At 43.2% G+C, this 23,783-nt stretch overlaps 2 protein-coding genes across 3 annotated transcripts; one reads left to right on the forward strand and one right to left on the reverse strand.

Moving 5' to 3' along the window:
* Positions 1-4,522: 4,522 nt before the first annotated feature.
* On the reverse strand, positions 4,523-16,964 carry LOC135498637 (dynein light chain Tctex-type 5-B-like). Of its 2 annotated transcripts, none has more exons than XM_064789013.1 (3): positions 16,831-16,964; positions 10,765-10,836; positions 4,523-5,678 (listed from the first exon to the last, which is right to left on the reverse strand). In XM_064789013.1, the coding sequence occupies exons 2-3, from the start codon at positions 10,788-10,790 to the stop codon at positions 5,117-5,119; spliced, it is 588 nt and encodes a 195-aa protein (XP_064645083.1). In that variant the 5' UTR covers positions 10,791-10,836; positions 16,831-16,964; the 3' UTR covers positions 4,523-5,116. The 2 variants fall into 2 exon arrangements, with proteins under 2 accessions (XP_064645083.1, XP_064645082.1); XM_064789012.1 differs by lacking the exon at positions 16,831-16,964 and adding an exon at positions 14,042-14,247.
* Positions 16,965-17,818: 854 nt separating this feature from the next.
* LOC135498781 (uncharacterized) lies at positions 17,819-21,824 on the forward strand. The gene is made up of 3 exons (XM_064789229.1): positions 17,819-17,905; positions 18,531-18,639; positions 19,064-21,824. The coding sequence occupies exons 2-3, from the start codon at positions 18,546-18,548 to the stop codon at positions 21,523-21,525; spliced, it is 2,556 nt and encodes an 851-aa protein (XP_064645299.1). The 5' UTR covers positions 17,819-17,905; positions 18,531-18,545; the 3' UTR covers positions 21,526-21,824.
* Positions 21,825-23,783: the final 1,959 nt, after the last annotated feature.

A 23,783-nucleotide genomic window follows, 5' to 3' on the forward strand; every position in this document is an offset into this window, starting at 1 on the left:
TCACCAAAAACACAGAAGATAATTCTTATGTTCCTTAATTTATTTATTTTCACATTCTCAATATCACATCATATTGTCTTATCCACATAGAACTCAATTACCGGAGAGACAACATTGGATTATTTTTCATCCTAAATTGGCGACCGACGGAACCGGCGTAGAAGTAAAAAATGTCACTGAAATGAATTTCTTCAAAAAACAGCGCAGAGGTCCTCTTGTCATATTCTGAATACTCTTCTTCTTCCCCGTGGTTTCCATTGCAGCCTCCAAATCTACTTTTCTGATTCTCTGTCAGCTCAAATACGTCATGAAATCAAAAATTGACAGGGGGAAATATCACCAAAAACACCGAAGATAATTCTTATGTTCTTTGATTAATTTATTTTCACATTCTCAATATCACATCCTATTGTTTTATCCACATAGAACTCAATTACTGGAGAGATTATATTGGATTTTTTTTTCATCCCAAATTGGCGACCGACGGAACCGGTGTATAAGTAGAAAGTGTCACTGAAATGAAATTCTCCAAAAAAAACTGACGTCCCTTGCAGGACAATAGGACTCTGGTTCATCGTACCAATCAATAGTGTAGAAAGAATCAAACTGAATTAGTCCAGGATTTATTGTTTATTTTGGTGAATTCTTTAAAAAAAGCGCAACAACAATGACATTTATAATAATAAAACGAGTATAGAAACTAGAAAGAGACCCCATCCCCTCCCCAAACGTCAGTTTCTCCCCCCCCCCCCCCCCACGCCCGGCCCCCCTGCCCCACACAGAAACATATTGTTCACTTCTGAGAAAGAGAGGGTCAAAATCCTTCAGTGGCATGGTCAGTTCGCCGAGCCAGACCATCAAAGGTGGCGAAATCGTGACAATTCCACTAATAGATGATGGCTGCATTTTGTCGGGGTTTGTATGAACCATGTATCCTAAACATGTTTGGATTGGCAATTCGGAGCTGGCTTTAGTTACAGCCGAGTTTGATTAAAACCTTAACCACGCTAATGTCCGCGATCACGGAATCCCCTAACGACAGAAGTGTCCAGAAGCGACCATGTTGTGGTGGCTCATACCTATTCATTGGTTGTGAAAAACCCGCCAGGTGGCGACACTATAAACCCGTGTCAATGTTTGCCATCACAGCGTAAATATGAACCAAATCAAATAGTTCCACTCACCAATAGTATGGCGCCTCTGGTGGTGGGATGACGAACTAGCCGATACAACACTTGCCGTGATAACGAGAGTCGCTTTAAACACAGAGCAGACCGAAGTTTGCTCAACCTAGTCCCAGTGGGCTCTACACTACTATCCTCCCTGCCAATGCAATGCAGTAACATCAGGGTCAGACATGTCAGAAGACTAGGGACGGGATGAGGTTATTCACAATTAAAGACCTGGTTCGTTCGACTGCACTGTTACAAATGTCTCTCGGGTAATTAGAAAGAACCATAGGCGTAGCGCAGTATGCCAGCGCGATGAAAATAGGCATGTATAGTGTTTCAACATCGGTTTATACAGCACCTTTCTTGATTAAATTTCAAATTCAATTTCACCAAATTTGTGATCGAACCCGGCCTTTAATGATAAAGACAACACTTAATGATTAAGCAAGGTGTTAGAACTATCAACCGTGCCTTAAAGGTCCAGTCCATTCCTGAAGTGGTTTCGAGTAGGTCGCCTGATTGGCTAGTTTACGCCTCTCTCACAAGAAGGCGCCAGCAATAATTTCATGCTCCGCGCAAATCGTGGAGCAGCGGATTCAAAATGGCGGGCCAAATTGGTAGTCACGTCGCGACGAAGTTACACGACTGCGCAGTAGTCTAGCGCCTTTTCAATCTCCAAGCATCGCCATTGGTAACGGTTGTATAACGGTAGACTAGAACCGTTCACTAGCGTACTCCTGTACAGGAGAATGCCAGTGGACCATGCCAGTTGTCCACATGTTGAGAGATCGGGGCCTTCTGGTGAGAAGGTCGCCGCTACCAATTCGAGACGGCCACTCCGTCAACCAACCTCGAACGGATGGAACCTTCAGCCAGGGAGTCAAAATCTACCGATGTGCGCCATGGTCGCACGTTGCAATTGGTTAGAAGATGCAAAAATAGATGAATTTTGATGCATGATACAGCATTAGTCAATAACTTCACTGCTCATCTATACTGATATGGAATGATTTGCTATCTACAATGTAAGTCTATCACATGATTTGGAAATGGACGGCTTATCACAATAAATACTAAGATAACGTAAATAAAGCAAAAAACATTAATATATACAAAGAACCTCCCACGCGTCCTTAAAGGGATACAGTAGAACCCAGGCTCTTTATTAAGGACACCCTCCGGACTGACAAGTGCTGTCCTTAGTAGAGAGGTGTCCTGATTAGAGAGATCAAATTGAATGGAAACAACCAATTTGGGACCAAACCTAGTGTCGTTAATTGAGAGGTTGTCCTTAATAGAGAGGTGTCTGCTAAGGGAGGTTCCACTGTACTTATAAGAGATACCTTATCGCTAGGGATACCTTGGGGGTACCTTGTCGCTAGCATAAGATGTCCAGTCGCTCATATTCATGGACTATGTGTCACAACCACGAAGGGACACAGTAAAAAAACAGTTTCAAAGCATACCCTACGTTTTCGCAGCTACTCGAGAATAGAATAAGTAAGTACACGTATGTCGGTTTTGAGGTAGAGAATGAGAGACTAAAAATACGTCTATCATCTACCTAATAAAAAAATGCCCATACATACATCTAGCCAATGTGCGTGCACACGCATAAATTGATATATTTGACCTATATAATCAGTCCGAACATTTCAATTGAGGATAACAATACGCTGAAGAAATTATTCCAAGCTAAGAACAGAAGACGATTTGGCACACAATCACTGACAAGTTAACAACAATATCGAAAACGAACGGACGGCGCCCTACGGCTGTCATCAGGCACGTTATGAAAGAGACGTGACGTCACTTTTGTATCAAGACTCTTTTAAAGGGAGAGACCAGCAGAACTAAGGCGTCACTTTGGTTTGTTATTGACGTCATTCTGACGCGTATCCCTAGTGAAGATCAGCGCCACCTGTTGGGATGCCCATGAATTATTAAAGGGAATGTTTCACTGGACTTTCGTTTTAACGACAGTCCCAGTTAATACTTTTGGTCCGTTGAGTCAATTAACATGTATCACAGTTCAATAAAGTAAAATGCGCATGCAACTTATAGGTACATGTTTTGTAGAAATGTATGGAATGCCTCTGGGTAGTGTACGGTGATGACGTCACGTCACAAAAGCCGATTAACTCCATATGTATGCAATGACTGGTGAAATTAGTCACCAGAATCACCAGACGTGACGTCATCACATTACCCCCTCATAAAGTTTCGAATGTCTCCCAAGTAGTTTTGGACGATCAGGGCCTAAATAATTCGAACATCTTAGCCGGGACAACATGTTGCCATTCTGCTTAACAAGAGAACATTTTTAAAAACCTCGACCCTAAGGTACCCAACTATGGCAAGCCAAAGCGGAATTTATTCAAGACTTTAGAATAACCATTCAAGAAGTTAAATATAAGTTCAAGAAGGAAATATATGTTCAAGACTAAAATATGTTCAACCTTGAATCAAATGTTTTCAACCTTAAATAAAATATGTTCAACCTTGAATAAAATATGTTCAACCTTGAATAAAATATGTCCAACCTTGAACAAAATATATTCAACCTTGAACAAAATATATTCAAGACTCACGTGACCATATTCAAGACTCACGTGACCATATTCAAGACTCAAGTGACCATATTTAAGACGCACGTGACCACAAAATTGATGACGTAGAGCGTAGAATCTGTGGTACTTCTGATGCGTTCTGTTTCACGACGTGATTGATTGCCTGTATAGCCTAAACACTCAAACATGTCAAAAGACAACGAGAATCCGATACAGTGGTATGAAAGGTGAGAGGCATTGCGCATTTTGAACATATAATTTGCCTGATATGTCTGTGAAACATGTATCGACTCTGACATTCACTCGGCATCCATGTCATGATGTGTAGGATTGCAGTACATGTCAGGTGTAGGCGGCTAGGTACATGTACAACCATGTGTCAAAACCTTCGTGCGAACAATTCGAGCTCCGAAACGCAACACAAGTACCATGGGTTCGGGAAAGTCTGGACGCGGGTTCGGGAAAGTCCGTAAAGCATCAAAACATGAGCAACTACGTCATCAATTTTGTGGTCACGTGCGTCTTGAATATGGTCACGTGAGTCTTGAATATATTTTGTTCAAGGTTGAATATATTTTGTTCAAGGTTGGACATATTTTATTCAAGGTTGAACATATTTTATTCAAGGTTGAACATATTTTATTCAAGGTTGAAAACATTTGATTCAAGGTTGAACATATTTTAGTCTTGAACATATATTTCCTTCTTGAACTTATATTTAACTTCTTGAATGGTAATTCTAAAGTCTTGAATAAATTCCGCTTTGGCTTGCCATACCCAACAGTACATACCCGAATAGGAAACAAGTATCTGTCGAGACCAAGGGACGAGTTTGACATCATTAAAGCGTATACATTATTAGATTTGATATATTTTGATTTAAGCCCTGCACAGCCAGGAATCCAACTGGAATGGCGGATCAATGCGACGCCGCACTGGTGAGAAGGCCCGTCGCTTAAATCCGTATTTATCCAGAATAAGAGTAATCCTTGGTGATAATCCGCAAAAATCCCTTGCCAACGATCCAATCGAGTCATGAAATCTCAAATCATATAGTCCCGCTTAAAGTGAATATTGTACGACCAGCGTTTCAGCGCTGGCCTGCTTTTACATTTCTATCACTCGAGATATACCTTTCTTCTTTCCTGCACAAAAAACACCGGCGCGGATGCAATCGCGCAGCCTGGTAAAAACTCGCGTTGTCATATTCCAACCTCGCGTCAGGAGTTGGTGGAGGCGCACTGACTTGACGCGAGGCTGGCAATCGCAAATGTTGACGTATCGTACAGTTTACATTGACAAACCTCCAGTAAATTTTGATTTTCAAACTCGCTAAAGAAATATGCGGAAAATGAGCGGAATGTGTTTTCCAGTTCATTCGTAATATAAGCCATACACCATCGCGATTGCAAAGAGTGACGCGTTCGAGTACTTTATACTGACGAAGCTATCCGTTTGTTTATTCCAAAGACACCGCGAACCGAACTGCATTCCCGGTTGTTCCTTCAAAGAACCTAATGATACCACTGCGACCAGTTTGTAGCGCTTTATCGCAAGCGCTTTGATCTTATCCATGATAACAGCTGCTAGCTCTTGACTCAAGTTCTTACAGTTCAACGGATCGTACGGGACATCCTTTAAGCGTTCAGCTAAAATATTATTCACCAGACTCTCGATGGCCTTGACCTTAAAGGTCGTATCCGGCTCCATTTTGAAAGTGTTTTCATAGTTGGCGTTTCGTTTGCCGGTTTGTAAGAAGGTGTCGCTGCGGTCGGCTTGGGAGACCAAGTCGCCTTGTGGGTCGGCGCCTGCGTAGATTGACCCTTCGCCGAAGAGGGTCGGGCGCCGGGAGGCCCGTTTAAGGGCAACGCCGTCTGGGTTCGGGATCTTCATGCCTCGTGAGGCTCCCTTGGGGTGCTTGTCCCAGTCGCCGGTTCTGTAAAGAGAGAAAAACTTCTATTTACTTTTAGGCCAACAATATCTAGTTCCTTTTCAAAACGCCAGGCGACGCCAACAGTCAGTCTTAATGCATGCTTCATGCATGCATACTCGCGCAATATTTGCGAACAATTGGTGCGTGTAGTATGTTCATTTAGGCTATGTGTCCGCTGGGGTTGTTGTATGAGAATACGACACGGCTGATGTATTGTTTCAATCATCGCAAATCTGCCGGCCAGAAACGGAAAGTTTTCTCACTGCCCGGCCGTGATGCAGTGGCTTGTGTTGTTGACCACGGCGCTAGCTGACTTCTTCTCGTTAATTTTATACCGTTCTTGTTTTTTATAATCAATACCTTATTGAATATGTTAAACGGTTGTGACAGTTTATGACAAACTCACACCAAGAGTCGCGAATCAGCCTGTGAAAAATGGAATGAGGCCGGTGTGACAGCGGATATAGTCCCCCTGGAGTCATAGTCCGGTAGCATTGTATTTGATCAATTAAGCAGCATGATCTATTGTACCGCTAACCCTAACCAAAACATTTAGCAATGCGGGCTCTTGTTACATGGACTATCAGCCCTAGGACTACTATCCCTTGCACACCTGTCAAATTATACAAATGCTGGGATCCGTAGATGCGTTTTTTTCAGAGCAGAGAAGACAACCCGAATCAGACTGACCACTTTTGTACAAGGTTCGACCACAGCGCAACTTGTGCCGAAGTATCGCGTTTTCCATATTTTCGGCCGATTGACGATTTTACACTCTAGTGCATGAGACTAAAATCGAATTTGAATGGTAGATTTGCTCGGACACCACTGTCGATCCCGCTTTAAATTGTTTTCGCTGCAATATAGGCCTTCATCGGGAAATATTTTGATCATTGCTCGCGTGGATCTGCCAAAAAAGTTGTTGGTACAACTGCGGTGAGAGAGTTGTATAGAGACATGTGTGACTTGGCTTCCATCCTTGGATATTTCACTTTCAATTCCCAGGCCTAATGGCAAAATGAAAAATAACTGAGTATGGCCATAGATAATAAACGTCCAATATTCTCTGTTATCAAAAGTGCAAATACTTCGCACATACAAAATCAATATAGGCCTATTTCAGTTCAATTCGGTGCAAAATGGAACAAAACTTGACTTAACGAAACAAGGCCTATATAGGGTATTGGGATAGTCACATTTCCTTTCATACATAAAGAATGATATTAAGTATATAGAGTAAGTATCAATATGATGTAGGTCGAGGCTATTTGAGTTTTAAGTATAGTTTCCTCGTTGGGAAAGAAGCAGTTCCTTCTGCTTTTAATCGTGTAATTGCGTGCTACGCTGAATCTGCTGAAGACGTTTTTTTCCAAATTCTATATCATAAGTTAAAGGGGCAAGTTTACATCGCAAATATGTTGGTTTTTATACGTAAATGGTTTCCAGGAAGACCGGGACATCTCCAAATGATAGACACAGCACCGGAACATCGGTCGAAAATCACAACCTGTGACACCGAGTCATTTTGACCGAGTCACTTTTTCGACTCTGGTTTTCAAAATAGATTGTATAAATTTCAAGGAAGTGACTATTTGGCAAGCCCGGCTTACCAAACAGCGACTTTTTCTTGTCCTGAATGGAGAGCCGAACTCATTAATATTAAAGTAAAGCCTCCAGCTCGCCAAACAGGGTAGATTTTTTACCTGTTTGGCAAGCCCGGCTGGCCGAACAGGGTGGCTTTTTAGTGCTGTTTGGCAAGCGGCTCTCCAAACAGGACAAAAAAAGATGCCTGTTCGGCGAGCGGCTTGCCAAATAGACCCGGCCAAATTTCAAATTGATGTTGTTTTACGAACCTGTCCATTAGAGCTCCATGGGTCATTGGTCTTATCCGAGAATCCCCTGCCCAATAGTCATGATAGCAACAGGCCTTCTGGTCAAAATATCTTAACCACAAACCAGCTTATACTCCATTTCAAGAAAAGTAGCACTGCACGTGAACAAAACCCAAAAATGGCTTTTAAAATTGTCGGAATTTTGCTTAAAGTGGCTCATTCCTACTTAAGTGCTGTCCGATTCTGGCAAAGTATGCACTTCTAGATACTTTGAACATCGAAGTTTCAAATAAGATGAAACATTTCGCTCAACTCATACGTTTTCTGAGAGAATTCAACGAAGTTCCGAGTGCCTTTTTCATGGAATGGACTATAGTCCTATAGGTTATGAGCTAGCTTTCGCGTGTCTCATAATATGAACAATTTTCTTAATAAAACACTTCGAATTTCAAATAGAATAACACGTTTATCGCACGAACGAAACCAATAAAAATAGCTACGTAAATACTTCGCAAACAGTTGATAAAGATACGAAAATATATTAAGAAAATAGTTGGGTGAATTGCATAAAAGCTTTTGAATAGCAGGAGACGTTTTCTGTTATTTTATCACCAGTAAAATGACATTACGTGCCTTTTCTTCACCCGAGCGGTATAAACATCATTCTCTGGTTCGTGCTCTAAAACTCACAATTTGACTATAATGTGTCTGTGTTGAAACGGATAGTTGCTTTTCATGTATGTCGAAATCTCAAATGAAAATAAAGACCTTAGTGTGAAATATCATTGGCGTCATAAACACTAGGAATGCGCCCTGGAATTCCATTATTTTAACGGGGCCGTAGCAAGAGCGACAGGAGGCCAACAGACGTCGCAAAAATATGTTTTTAAAGTATGGTTTTGGCCGGAAAATTCCAAAAGTGTCATTTTTAAGCAGCAAAAATCACATTGAGGCGTTTTTTGATTACAGTCAAAGTCATCATTCCAGAGTGTTGCTGCGGCACTCTGAGGTACGCTTGGCGAATCTCGTCTTTGCGCGCGGGATTTCGAGCACGAGCGAGATGGTATCGGAGCTGACCGGAGTGTTCGCCGTGACTGATGGAACTCTTAAGAGTCAGACAGTATTGGGAGCTTGTCAACTAGTGAACATAAATACAAACCTTCTTGACATCACGGGACCCTGTTATAATATCTCAACTCGTCCTAGAATAACTCCTCAAATTTGAAAAAATAAACTTGCAAAGTTCATCAATGTTGACTCAAGTCTAGCTACTTCGGTCCCAAGAGACCGTCTGTTATGATTTCACTTCTCGCTGAATGCGGCAGAACGATTGCTAACGAACGGTTATAACACTTGTTATGTTAGTGTTAATCTTTTAAGCCGATTTTCAATTTAAAGCGGTATATAGGCCGAGATTTTTTTTATTAAGGGCCTGTTCAGACTCATTAAAGGGAGACTACACTAATAAGAATAAGGTTTTGAGCTCCTAGAAACACTTTAAAGGTTTTTCCGCCTATACTTATATAAACCCCATAGAGGTTTTCAGGAAATGAAAAAAAGGAAAAAAGAAGGCCGGATCTATTTGGCAAGCCGCTCGCCGAACAGGCATCTTTTTTTGTCCTGTTTGGAGAGCCGCTTGCCAAACAGCACTAAAAAGCCACCCTGTTCGGCCAGCCGGGCTTGCCAAACAGGTAAAAAATCTACCCTGTTTGGCGAGCTGGAGACTTTACTTTAATATTAATGAGTTCGGCTCTCCATTCAGGACAAGAAAAAGTCGCTGTTTGGTAAGCCGGGCTTGCCAAATAGTCACTTCCAAAAAAGAAAACCACCACCCTGGGCCCTTCTCATTGAGAGTATAGGCCTGTCCGCGGATTATTAAACACTTTTTAATTTAGCAAAACGATCTGCTTACGGTTAACGATTCATTTGTCATTTGTCATGTATATAGTCAGTTAATCCTCATGATTCCGACCGATCATATATGCACCGTTCTGCTTTTGAATCAAACCTACCCCTCATATAGGCATTTCGCTTGATTTGAGTTATTAACCGAAGACCGTGACCGACATCACGAAACACAAGAACCGTTTTTGCAGTTTACGTGAAAGGGGTACGCCGTTCGTAATTACTTGTGGTGTCCAGGATTTTGGTCGGCCTTCAAAACGCACCGATATCAAACGGAGTACGTCAATCATCTTTTCATTACATTAATTGTATGTGTGTAACAAGCAAATATATTTAACACCTGATTAAATACAATTCGGCATCAATATTTCATATTTGTAACACTTTTTATAATAAGAAAACTCGCCATTCTTAAGTTTCCGCGTCAAATACTTGGCCTGGTATGCCATCATAATGCCCGAGGGACCACTGGTGAGATTTCTCAAACGAATTGGCGAAATTTGATCTCATTTTACTTTGCTTGTCATGATTTGGTCCGGGGTGGACTTGGCAGTGAATGCGATGCCAATTGACTCACGGCCAAGTATTTTTACCAAACATATATAAATTTCCATACACAGGCAAACTAGTTTTCGTCATGGAATCCATGGTCATTACAGTGATATTTACGGAAGGCCCTCAATGATTATACGATGGTCATGCCGAATTATCCGCGGTGAATATCAGTCCTTAAGCCCGCAGCACACCAGCCGCCAACTTTCGCGACAAGAAGCGTTCATCTGACGCCTCTCGACGCCGAAGTTGGCGGTCAGTGGATCCCGGTCAGAGCACACCGGTCCTGCCCAGAACTGGCGTTCAGTAGCGTCTTTTCCGCCACTTTAGGCTGCCATTTTGAAATCGTGATATCAAGACGCATACTGATTGGCCATAGCCTCGCCGCCGACGCCAATTCAGGCGGCAATCCGTAGCACACCTGGCTTCTTCTTGCGTTCAAACGCGGCGACACGAGTCAAAAATCAAACATGTTAGATATTTGGCGTTTAGTTGCGGAAAGTGGCGGCAAGTGGCGTTCGCCGACGCCGTTCGTAGCAGACTAGGGATTTTTCAGGCGTTCAGGACTCTTGCGGCAAAAAACGCCTGTGAACGCCGAAGTTGGCGGCTAGTGTGCTGCGGGCTTTCAGTCGCCTCCTTTTTGAAGGATGGATTTACGCACAACGACGGTGGATCGGCATATCCGCGTGATGATGGAGAATCGGAATATCTTTGGGGCAAAATTGAGTTGCTCAGACTTCTCTGATCTGTACTGTATGAGTCATGAATCCGTACAACCCGTCAAGCCTACGTCTACTTACTCGTTAATCGCTGCCATCGTCGGCATGGTTTCGTCGAGATCGTAACCGGTATGACATCGAATTGGCTACAACCTGAAATTATAGAACACCCAAATACAATGTACAGTAGAACCTCTCTATTAGGGACACCCTTTGGACTGACAAGTACAGTAGAACCTCTCTATTAAGGACACCCTCGGGACTGACAAGTGTTGTCCTTAATAGAGAGGTGCCCTGATTAGAGAGGTAAAATTGAATGGAAACACCAAATTTGGGACCAATGCAAAACTAATGTCATTAATAGAGAGGGTGTCCTTAATAGAGATGTGTCCGCTAATATTATGAACAACTTGAAATTCTGAGCTGAAATTTGCAAGATATATTTGTGTTACTGTCAGGAAGTTTTAAACAAAATTTTGTTGAGATTCAATCAATTTGAAATAATATTTTGAAGAATTTAAAAAATGACCCTGAAGCCACTATGGATATTCCAGCTGGCAGAGGGAAAATTACAAGTAATTTCAAACTGATTGAATCTCAACAAAATTTTGTGTACAACTTCCTGACAGTAACACAAATATATCCTGAAAATTTCAGCTGAAAATCTCAAGTCGTTCATGATATTTTGATGTATTTCCAAACCTGAAGACCCTAGAGTCACTATGGATATTCCAGCTGGCAGAGGGAAAATCACAAGTAATTTCAAATTGATCGAATCTCAACAAAATTTTGTGTACAACTTTCTGACAGTAACACAAATATATCCTGAAAAGTTCAGCTGAAAATCTCAAGTCGTTCATGATATCTTGATGTATTTCCAAACCTGAAGACCCTGAAGCCACTATGGATATTCCAGCTGGCAGAGGGAAAAGTACAAGTAATTTCAAATTGATTGAATCTCAACAAAATTTTGTGTACAACTTCCTGACAGTAACACAAATATATCCTGCAAATTTTAGCTCAAAATCATAAGTCGTTCATGATATTTTGATGTATTTCCAAACAAGACCCTGAAGTCACTGTGGATATTCCACCAGCTGGCAGAGGGAAAATGACAAATAATTTCAAATTGATTGAATCTCAACAAAATTTTGTGTGCAACATCCTGGGACAGTAACACAAATATATCCTGCAAATTTCGCAAGTTGTACTCAAAATTTCATTGCCAGCTGGAATATCCAGAGTGACGCTGGGTCTTCAGGTTTGGAAAAACTTACGTTTTTGTTATTTCTTTTCGTTTATCAAACAATACACACACACTATGGTACACTGAAACTCTGGCGGCCACGCGTACAGTGGACTAGTATATCAAAATATCATGAACGACTTGTGATTTTGAGCTGAAATTGACAGGATTTATTTGTGTTACTGTCAGGAAGTTGTATAAGAAAGTTTGTTGAGATTCAATCAATCTGAAATTATTTGTAATTTTCCCTCTGCCAGCTGGTGGAATATCCACAGTGGCTTCAGGGTCATTTTTTTACATACTTCAATATATAATGAAGGACTTGAAATTCTGAGCGGGAATTTTCAGGATATATTCGTGTTACTGTCAGGAAGTTGTAAACAAAATTTTGTTGAGATTCAATCAATTTGAAATTACTAGTAATTTTCCCTCTGCCAGCTGGAATATCCATAGCGACTCTAGGGGTCTTCAGGTTTGGAAATACATCAAAATATCATGAACGACTTATGATTTTGAGCTGAAATTTGTAGGATATACTTGTGTTACTGTCAGAAAGTTGCACACAAAATTTTGTTGAGATTCAATCAATTTGAAATTACTTGTAATTTTCCCTCTGCCAGCTGGAATATCCAGAGTGACGCTAGGGTCTTCAGGTTTGGAAATACATCAAAATATCATGAACGACTTATGATTTTGAGCTGAAATTTGCAGGATATACTTGTGTTACTGTCAGGAAGTTGTACACAAAATTTTGTTGAGATTCAATCAATTTGAAATTACAGGTAATTTTCCCTCTGCCAGCTGGAATATCCATAGTGACTCAGGGGTCTTTAGGTTTGGAAATACATCAAAATATCATGAACGACTTGAGATTTTGAGCTGAAATTTTCAGGATATATTTGTGTTACTGTCAGGAAGTTGTACACAAAATGTTGTTGAGATTCAATCAATTTGAAATTACTTGTAATTTTCCCTCTGCCAGCTGGAATATCCATAGTGGCTTTAGGGTCTTCAGGTTTGGAAATACATCAAAATATCATGAACGACTTACGATTTTGAGCTGAAATTTGCAGGATATATTTGTGTTACTGCCAGGAAGTTGTAAACAAAATTTTGTTGAGATTCAATCAATTTGAAATTACTTGTAATTTTCCCTCTGCCAGCTGGAATATCCATAGTGGCTTCAGGGTCATTTTTTAAAATGCTTCAAAATATTATGAACAACTTGAAAGTAAGTATGGTAGATAACCAGCTGGCATATTCAAACCAACATAACTGATTCAAACCAACTTAAGCATATAACCCACTGGTCGAGTCAAAATGACTGGAGCTCGACAACCAGTGGCACTGTTGGAAGCAGAGTAAGGGTAGTAGATAACCAGTAGAGTAGTAAAACTAACAGAACTGGTAGAGTCTGACCATCTTTAGCATATAACCAGCTGGTATAGCGTCAAATAATTAGAGTCAGGTTCAGAAGCGTTACAGGTGCGCCAGATAACCAGCTGGCAGAGTCAAACCAACATATCACCAGAATACATGAATCATAAATACCCACAAGCTCGCCCCCAGGTGGAAGCTAAATGAAATGTACATCACTTGTTATGTACTAATGGCCCCCATGTCCTGTTCGCGAGGCCACATCAACAATGGATCTCGTTTTCAGGCCGATGGCATAATTCTATCATACCAAACAGTGTTCTATTCGATTCACCTTCCACCTGGGTGCGAGCTTGTGGGTTATGTTGATTGTTGTGGTAAATAACCAGCTGGCAGGGTCAAACCAACATTACTGATAATCTTGATGGTCTGGAGATCAATGTAGAAGGAATGGACGTCCTAGGAATGCAGGACCCCATACAATAGCTGTGTATTGTCAACGAATGTGGTTAATGGTTCGGTAAGGGTTCGCTACATAATCTTCAACAAAGGAACTCGGCGACTCTATTCACTTGAAGAAAAGGACCGGACTTAGATTCCGGGGGACTTGCATATCTTTTACACCGCCCCATGAGCATCGAACATCACCGAAGGCAAAAAGATTTTGATTTCTAGAGATTTCTTCAAGTATGGAAACACGCACACACGACTAGAACAACCGAAAGAGCTACTCACTTTGACCAAGATAGGTCGCGTCAAACACTCCGGGAAACAATCCTAAACCCCGTCGTAAACTAATCACCCCGACACCTCCATGAAAAATATCCTATCCAACCCTTCAAATCCTTTCCCCGAGCATTTCGAACTTACTCCACCATAGCCTCAAAGATGACCCAAAATGCGTTGGCCTATTTTGATCTGTATGTCGTCAATGTTTTGGTTGGGTTCACGTCAAAGGTATTGATCGATTCGTGTCGTCTGCCAAAGGCCTATTTTGATATCGGCTGTTCCTAATTCGGACGCACTCCCAGTCCGATTCTTTCTAGCAAAATACTGATCACCAGTGGAACCTACCTCAGCGCAGCGGACACCTATAATACAGGACACGCATTTTGGTTACAGATTGCTTGTTACAATTCACATCCACATCACTCACGAGGAAATACACCTCTCTCAGTCTAACCTCCCTTAGCGGACACCTCTTTATTTTGGACACCCTCCCTCCCTATCCAGGACACACGTTTTGGTCCAAAAATGCTGGTTTCCATTCAATTTGACCTCTCTCATCAGGACACCTCTCTATTAAGGACAGCACTTGTCAGTCCCGAGGGTGTCCTCAACAGAGAGCTTCTGCAGCAATAATTAATCACCAATTGTCACATTTGATCGATGGGTTGGATGCATCGCTGTTGGTTGCTAAGGACGCGTCATCACAGGATCATGAAATGACCGGAGGTCGAGGGGGGTCACGAATACATGTAGCGTGTACAATCCTTCCTTCGTTTATGTACATAATTTTAATGCTTCACACTATTTTGCATTAATTACACTAGAACGGAGAGCATTGATGTGGAACGAATTGTAAGAGTCAATGCGGTGTCCTACTGTGAACTCGAGCAGGAGCCGTCACATCTAAACGTAGCATACTTCGATCAATGACTACATGTCCTGCAGTACCCTCTTGAAACTCGCAACGGCCCCTGCTAGAGTTTATAGTAGGATGTACCCCTGCCACCTCTGGGGGTTATAAAAATCAGCTAGCCGATTGAGATCGGCTGTTTGTCGTTTGCTAGGGGACGAATCATGTTGGTCCATATCTAAACCAGGGGCCTACCTCAATCGCGTAGAATAAAAAAACTCTGCCAGGGCCCGTCACGACCGCCATTCCTGGTCTTACCTTACATGTACATGTATATTGATTTCGTGCTGCCTTGAGGGTGAATAAATATTTATCCGCGAAGAATCAATAAGTGTTTTCAAACATTGGTACTGATTGTGTATAGATTTTATTAAGAACAATGCAGTGTAACTGATTGACTTGTGGTCATTCTAAATGTTTGAAAATGCCACGTGAATTCCTACTCACAAACAAATACAGTGGAACCTCTGTTAGCGGACACCTCTCTATTAACGAGAACCTCTCTATTAATGACACTTGTTTTGGTCCTAAATTGGTTGTTTCCATTCAATTTGACCTCTCTAATCAGGACACCTCTCTATTAAGGACAGTACTTGTCAGTCCCGAGAGTGTCCTTAATAGAGAGGTTCTACTGTACATGTATATTTTAACTGTGAATATCAGTCACCCCCATCAATCAATCAATCAAGTATGACATTCTAAAGCGCCAAAATTTGGTGAAAATTTCACCAACCCTCAGGCGCCTTTGAAATACACTCGAAAAAGGTGTGCTTTTAGCATTGTTCCAAAAGCTGCCTTTGACTCCGCAAGTCTAATGTGTGTGGGCGGCCCATTCCATAGGAGTGGCGCCACCTTGTAGAAGGAGCTGTCACCAAAACGTATGCACTTGGTGCGTGGCTCCTGTAGAAGGAAAGCGGCATCAGCCCTGAGGGAATAGGCTGACCCACGTCGGCGTTGTACCATATCAGTCAGGTAAGCCGGTGTAGAAGTTTAAAATGTCCTGGGATAGAATGTCCGGGAAACAATGGATTATATTATGGGCGCTTTAATCTCTGAGCTATTGGCGGTCATGGCCTCTATAGAACCAGATAGCGGAATACAACAGGCCCGGACACTTTTTCCAGGGGGACATTTTTTACTTTTACACCGGTGCCACTCCATGGACTGCCTTGTAGGCGAGACCATCAATCAACCCCCAGCTCCACCCTATAATCTCCCTATAATGCGCTCGTTCCGGTTTAGTAGTTAAAAAAGTCCAAGGATAATCAACCTCCGAGGAATTGACAGTCATGTCCTCTTATAAAACGATGTACCATAATCCATCAGAAAACACAAGGCACTGATACGAAGAGATCCGAAACTGGTCTTCGTCTTCACATCTAATGTTTTTTACTCAAACGTTACGTACATTTGGCGGAACACTGAGATATCGGTGGTTTAGCGGCCGCCAAACCAGGTAACAGAGCTTTGAACAACCTTGCCCAGGACACCCAAGGAGGTCTTAGGAGGACAAAGTCACAATCAGACGACTTGACAATAGGGTTATTTCAGCTTGGCGTGTACGTGTAAGGATTCGTAGTCCCACGAAGGAAAGTCCGCCAAGGGAGCTGCACCCACTGAATTTTAATCACGCAAGAGCACAAGTCAAACACTATGACAGCCTTGTTGATAAAACCCAATAGACCGACATTATTCCATACATATTACAACGCGAGGACTAATTTTATCTTTGCCCACCTCTAAACTCAGTTTGCGACAAAAAAGGCAAGGATATTCAAAAAGAGAAATACAATTTTTTACTCCAAATGATGGTGGTGGCGTGTGATGTAGCGGGGGGGGGGGGGGGGGGGGTGACAGGTCAAAGGTGACATAATATCAGGCCTACCTTATATTCAACTGTCCGTGGACTTCCTGACAGCGTCCGTCAATCCAGCAATCAGAACAATGACAACGCTGTGAGCAGAAGTCGCCGTAGCAGGACTATCATAATTTCATAATTGCTCTCCGTCAATCTAATCCAGGCAAATATATTATTCACCTACACTCAGTCAATTCCACATCAAGTTAACCTTGATTTCGATGTGCATTCACTCAACGTAAACCCCAGCAGAATACAATCAACCCCACTCGGGATGAACGGTGATTTGTATTGATTGGGCGCTGTTCTGTCTTATGAATACACCCCCTGATCAAATCGCTTCAATATGTCACATGAAAGGGCTGTTAACAAAGGGCGGCTATAAGACGGAGCTAGGGGGAAATTTGGGTGTCCTCACGAACATTTTTGCTTAGTTCACGACCTTGATAGCGTTTGATAGGAGTTTGGGTCAAATTAAAAACTGCGTACCCCTTTAAATTAGATCTTTTGTATTCTCATACATTTCGAGGGAGGCAGGCAAATCAATCTAACTGCCAATTCTGAGCTACCTGCCTAACACAAAAGGCGGGCGACACAGAAGCGTCCCCATGGCAACATAGACCCATGCTCGCACATGCGCAACATGCTGACGTCTGCTTCCGCCTGGAAAATCAATAAGTACAGGGCGTTTCAAAATGATATCATGTAAACTATCTTTCTTATTTTCACACTCGCAAACCAAAAAAAGAGGTGGCGCTTGTTGGCTACGTCACCTACCTCGCTTTTTTCCGTCCCCATGTACGACGAACCACAATCCGTGAATGTACGCAATATAATTACAGACCAACTCATGAATAACGTCACCTAAAATCTAAAATGTGGAAGCGGGATTGCCAACTGGCAAAGCGAGGGAGAGATCAGAATGGGCCATTTCGATAATTTCGATAATTTCGGCCATTTCATTTCGGCTTTTATAAGTAACCCACCGTGGTACTTTGCGTGGTAGCTGTGCATGAAATAAAATCATGAGAATTGAACTTCAAAGTTTCGATTTTTGTCGTTTGTTTTGGGCGAATTAGAGGATAATTAAGCTACTGAAACGGTAAATGTTTATATAGTTTTGACGATGAACATTCAAAACAGTAGTAGGCATGGTAGAACACTCAAATAGATCCTCGCAACAATCTTTACTGACTTTAGTTAGTCCCGATCGATGGCGGTTGATGCAGTGTGTACACACTATGCATACCATGCATACCATGCATACGCTGTACATAGTGTACATGGTGTGAATGGAAAGATAGTCCTTCGAATTAAAGTCGTTCACAGACGCTTGTGTTTGTCTACTGTCGGGTGAATTTGCCGAAGCCTTCCATCGACCTTTGGGTGTAGAAATAGAAGTTTGTTTGGGTGCTGACCAGTCATGGGTTTCACCAGGTCCTTGAACAAAGGCTTGAAGCATGGAAGAGTTGCACACACTGTCACTGGCCTACCATCACTGGCATCAGTATCAGTGACAGTGCCAGTGTCGGAAGACGGCTTCGGCCTTCGTGTTCTGAGTGGTTCGGCCGCTCATTCATCGATGACGATAAGGCATGATGTTTCTGATCCCAGATTCCTCACTGTTAGACTGTGCCTTTAAAAGTCATGGCGAGATTACTATAGTACCAATGCATGAATGATCAAGTTCTGTGCCCTATCATTGAGATTGTCCTACTTTATTGCAGAAGCAACCAACCACCATGTCGTCTAATATACTTGCTTGGAGCTGCACAGCATGCGCCAGGATCTTCTTAAAGGAGGAGTTGGCTAACGAACATTCACTGTCATGTAAAGGTTTGTACCGCTGCTTATAGGCTAACGTTTCCAGCATAAAATTGTTGTATTAAAGGACAATATAGGCAGGCAAGATAAAGTTACACAAAGCCGCCAATAGGGGTCTCTCACATCTCACAGCAGGGCGAATGATTCACGCTTGTACGAGGGATATATTTAGTGCTGAGTCTGACATGACCAAGGGCCTTTACTGTGTATACTAGTCACTTGAAGATGGCCACATTAGCCCCTCTCCTCCTGCCTATAAGATAGTCCCCCTTCAATATGTGCTTGCAATGATTCTTTGATCGGGACAAATCCGGAAAATCTCAATTATAAAATCATTCACGATCATATCATATTTTCCTGGACCAACGAACGACCCCTTCGAAGCTGGTTCTGTTTGAATTTTGTGCATAATTTTATGAAATGTTTGCATTTGCAGGAAAGGAAGATCATCCGGAGGCTTTAACAGGACTTTCCCCAATAACTCAAGTTGGTCCCAGTGACCAACCTCAGTGTGAAGTTGGTCCCAGTGACCAGCCGCAGTTAGAAGTTGGTCCCAGTGACCAGCCGCAGTTGGAAGTTGGTCCCAGTGACCAGCCGCAGTTAGAAGTTGGTCCCAGTGACCAGCCGCAGTTAGAAGTTGGTCCCTGTGACCAGCCGCAGTGTGAAGTTGGTCCCAGTGACCAGCCGCTGTTGGAAGTTGGTCCCAGTGACCAGCCGGAGTGTGAAGGCCCTGCACCCATGAAGGAAACATTCATCAAGAAACCTGTGGAACCAATTGGAAATGACGTTACAACCACCACCAAAGGATCTCAGCCAATCGAACGCAGTGTTTCAAAGGACGCTTCTGTCAAAGTCATGGCCTACAGGTGTGTAAAATGTGACAGATACTTCAAGACCTGGCTGAACTATAAAAAACATATGAAGGCCCAGTATCACAAAAATATAAACAGGCAGTTTCCCTGTCCGTTTTGTGCCAATAATGTCGGCTTCCACTCGGCAAAGATCTTACGTAAACACATCAGGCAACACCATACGAAAACCATTTGTATTTTTTGCGAGAAAATCTGTAAGGGTGAGAGGGCGCTGCATAATCACGTCAAACAGAAACACCTGGTTGCCATGGCGCCTGGTAGTGCGTCGCGTTCGAGCGGTGTTGGAAACGTGGTCGCGTCACCAGGTTTGAATTTACCCGGTAGCCAATCAGAAGCGAGCATGGATTCTGTCCCTATGGAAACTGATCAAAACAAGATTGGCGTACGCGACGCTGGCTATCAGACAACGTCCGGGAATCAAGTTGTTGTTGTTGTTGTTGATCAAGCCAAATCTTGCACTGCGAGTAAAGAATTTGTCGAGTCATCGCGTTCTCTTAACGGTGCCGGCTCATCCGTCAATACTGATGCTGCGATGAATTCGTCCAAGTCTGATATTGGCGATGACGAAAGTGGCATCCGTCGGTTGGCAGCCTTGGGTTTAACTCCCGTTGCGTCTGTGAACACTGGTTCATCTTTGAAAACCTGTTCAGCCTCTAACACCGGTTCAGCCTCTAACACCGGTTCAGCCTCTAATACCGGTTCAGCCTCTAATACTGGCGGAGGTGACCGGGAACCGGGCAAGTCTGGTCTCCTTCTGGAAGATGACATGCCGCTGAATGTTTTCATGCGCAAGGTTTACAAACCTGGTTGGGACAAATGGTGGTGGGACAGAAACCAGAAAAACATCGTGAGTTGGGAGAGGAAAACGCGACACGGGGGTCAGAGGTCAAAATTGAATTATGCGAAGTTGAATCAAGGGTTGCGTGATGAGGAGTCGAAGAGACGGGGCGGGAGGTCACGTGAGCGACAGATCGATGATAAGACGAGGGTGGCGTTTGAGATGAAACGTCATGGCGTGGCTGGGTCGTCAGTCAGTGGAAAAATGGCTACTGGTGCAAAATCGGCCGGTGTTAAAGTTGTGGAACGTTCAAAGGGTTCCAAAGCTAAGCTACCCAGAAAAACTGGACCAAAAGCTCGGTGGGAAAGTTCTGATGGCGACTCCAATGCTGCCTGCGATTTCCCTGATGACGACGATGAGAGATCCGCTATGGATGAACCTGTCGTGAGAAGCTATTCTAAACTCCATGGTTGGCTTCTGACGTGTTCTGTTTGTGACCAGGTGTGTCGTAAGGAGGCGCTAGCGAAGCACCGCAGAGCGCACTTCAGCGGCAACAAGTGGCAATGCGCCCATTGCCAGATGTTAATCAACTGCGATTTTCTATCCCATCTTGGCATGCACTTGCAGCAAGCGCGTAGCGGGATTCGTCACTTCCGATGCAAGAAATGTGGCTTTGTTTCCGACAACGTCGCAATTTACGAGCTGCACATGCGCGACCACATTATCAGTAGTCAGTTCTGCGCGACTTGCCACAAAACGGTGGTCGGCGATTACCTGGCGCACGTGAAAGATCATCGCCTGCGCAACAGCGCCACTTTATGGAAGTGCGGCACTTGTAAGGATTCGTTCAAAACTTCTAACGCGCTTGAGAAGCATCTCTTGAGTCACACTGGGTTGCAGCGTGAATTGTACGGCTGTCCGCTCTGCTTACAGTCGTTCGATAAAATAGCCGGGTATTCTGACCACTTGCGCGGCCACGCGGACCGCGTAACTGTCCGTATTTGCCTCTTGTGTGACGCCACCTGTTTTTCCGAGGAGGAACTAATCAAGCACGCGAAAGACCACGTTGCGCAGGATAAGGTCTGCGACGGTTGTGGTGTGGTTTTCCCATGCGGGGACAAAAGCGCCATCTCTCAACACGAATGTGAACTACGCGGCGTTACTTTGAATTGTAATGAATGTGGGGCGACTCTTTCCTGCGGAGATGACGACGCCATCTCACGGCACAAATATGTACTCGGTCGCTGATTTGAAGTTATCGTGTGTCTGCTTTTTGAGGAGGGGGACAAATCGAAGTGTAGTTTCGTAAATCAAACGTCACAGTATCCAGCTTGTTAATAAAGAAAAAATCAAAAATCTTGTGAAGTCACAGAGTTTCTTTAGCTAAAGCTACCCGCAAACAAGTGATTTTAGTTGCTGCAACATGCAATTATAATCGAATGTGCTCAGTGATGCAGATGACCCATATGTAAGGCCTGAGACTGCAATAATTTTTGTAATTCACTGTTCTTGCGACAAAAAATAAAGCTGTATTTTGATAAAATTAATTTTGAAGTTTCTTGAAGTCATTTGACCCTTCGCTCTTTAATGGACTTGATCCGAGATCGTTGGAGTGAGACACTTCTGAATATATCAGGATCTTGGACGTCATTGTTACACCCATTGAATTGGGGCAGGACATTGGCACATCTAGCTCTGGCAATGTGACAGGACAGTATTGCGGCACATCTTGCTATGGCAGTGTACCAGTGGACAGGACAGTCTAGAAGTGTCACAGCCTGGACAGACATACCAGTGGACAGGAGTAGAAGTGTCACAGCCTGGACAGACATACCAGTGGACAGGACTGTCTAGAAGTGTCACAGCCTGGACAGACATACCAGTGGACAGGACAGTCTAGAAGTGTCACAGCCTGGACAGACATGCCAGTGGACAGGACTGTCTAGAAGTGTCACAACCTGGACAGACATACCAGTGGACAGGACTGTCTAGAAGTGTCACAACCTGGACAGACATACCAGTGGACAGGACAGTCTAGAAGTGTCACAGCCTGGACAGACATACCAGTGGACAGGACTGTCTAGAAGTGTCACAGCCTGGACAGACATACCAGTGGACAGGACTGTCTAGAAGTGTCACAGCCTGGACAGACATACCAGTGGACAGGACTGTCTAGAAGTGTCACAGCCTGGACAGACATACCAGTGGACAAGGCTGTCTAGAAGTGTCACAGCCTGGACAGACATACCAGTGGACAGGACAGTCTAGAAGTGTCACAGCCTGGACAGACATCCCAGTGGACAGGACTGTCTAGAAGTGTCACAACCTGGACAGACATACCAGTGGACAGGACTCTCTAGAAGTGTCACAACCTGGACAGACATACCAGTGGACAGGACAGTCTAGAAGTGTCACAGCCTGGACAGACATACCAGTGGACAGGACAGTCTAGAAGTGTCACAACCTGGACAGACATACCAGTGGACAGGACAGTCTAGAAGTGTCACAGCCTGGACAGACATACCAGTGGACAGGACAGTCTAGAAGTGTCACAGCCTGGACAGACATCCCAGCATCAGGTTTAGTGTCACAGCCTGGGAAAACATACTCTTCCTGGTGTGATCTCTCAGGCTGTGACACACAACCTGTCCCATATTCTTTACGCTTAGACAGTGGCGCCACTATCGGGATAACCGTACAATAATGTGCTGGTCAAATTATGAATATTATCACAAATGACTTATCCGAGTGGAGGACACTTGAATTAGACCATACTCTCTGTTAATTAAATGAGCACCCATGCAATTCGTGATCAAAGGCTGGGATTGCCAACCACCAGTTCCACATTTCAGAGTTAACCAGGTTATCTCCGAGCAGACACCCCGAAACTATTCGGAAATGGACCAAAATTAAGTTAGTGTTCGTCCGTTGGGAGCGCTAAACGACGGTTACTATTAGTGTTGTCGCGGCGGACTTGGAATTAGTCCCTTGAGGTTTAAACAGAATCGTCGGCGAATCAGCGAAGCAATCTCGTGCCCATCTGTTTATGTTTAGTCGTAACGCAACAATAACCTCAGTTTTGAATTTTTCAGAATAAGAAACCAAAAGTCAATGATTGATGGATGAACTATTTCGGTACATTCATATTCCTGGTGGTGTCGTCTCAGAACGCCGCGTTTTGGGTCTCAATAAACCATACCTTAATCCGGCGTAATACAATAGGGTATAGGCCGTTGGGACACTCCTTCCAGGGGGGGGGGGTGCTTAAAACTACACCAGATTCAAGTCAATCTTTAATCTGAAATATGTAGCGACAAGTGTACCCATCAACAGCTCTAACGACTTCGTCAATTAACCTAAAAGATAAAGTGTATTCAAAACCAAGTCGTGATTATTGTAGATAATTATCTTGTAATTAGAAATATTACAGTCTCTCTACTTGTCATAATTGCAATCACAGATGAAAATGTTATCCACTGTCGAGCGGAGTTAATCTCGCATTGATG

The sequence above is a fragment of the Lineus longissimus genome, chromosome 14 (genome assembly GCF_910592395.1).
Source record: "Lineus longissimus chromosome 14, tnLinLong1.2, whole genome shotgun sequence".
Classification (NCBI taxonomy): domain Eukaryota; kingdom Metazoa; phylum Nemertea; class Pilidiophora; order Heteronemertea; family Lineidae; genus Lineus; species Lineus longissimus.

Bases quoted from the DNA above. Each gene is read 5' to 3' on its own strand.
- LOC135498637 (XM_064789013.1), bottom strand. From the start codon at position 10,790: ATGCCGACGATGGCAGCGATTAACGA. The intron at 5,679-10,764 runs GTAAGTAGACGT...CTCTCTTTACAG, and splicing joins ACGATGGCAGCGATTAACGA to AACCGGCGACTGGGACAAGC.
- LOC135498781 (XM_064789229.1), top strand. From the start codon at position 18,546: ATGTCGTCTAATATACTTGCTTGGAGCTGCACAGCATGCGCCAGGATC. The intron at 18,640-19,063 runs GTTTGTACCGCT...TTGCATTTGCAG, and splicing joins ACATTCACTGTCATGTAAAG to GAAAGGAAGATCATCCGGAG.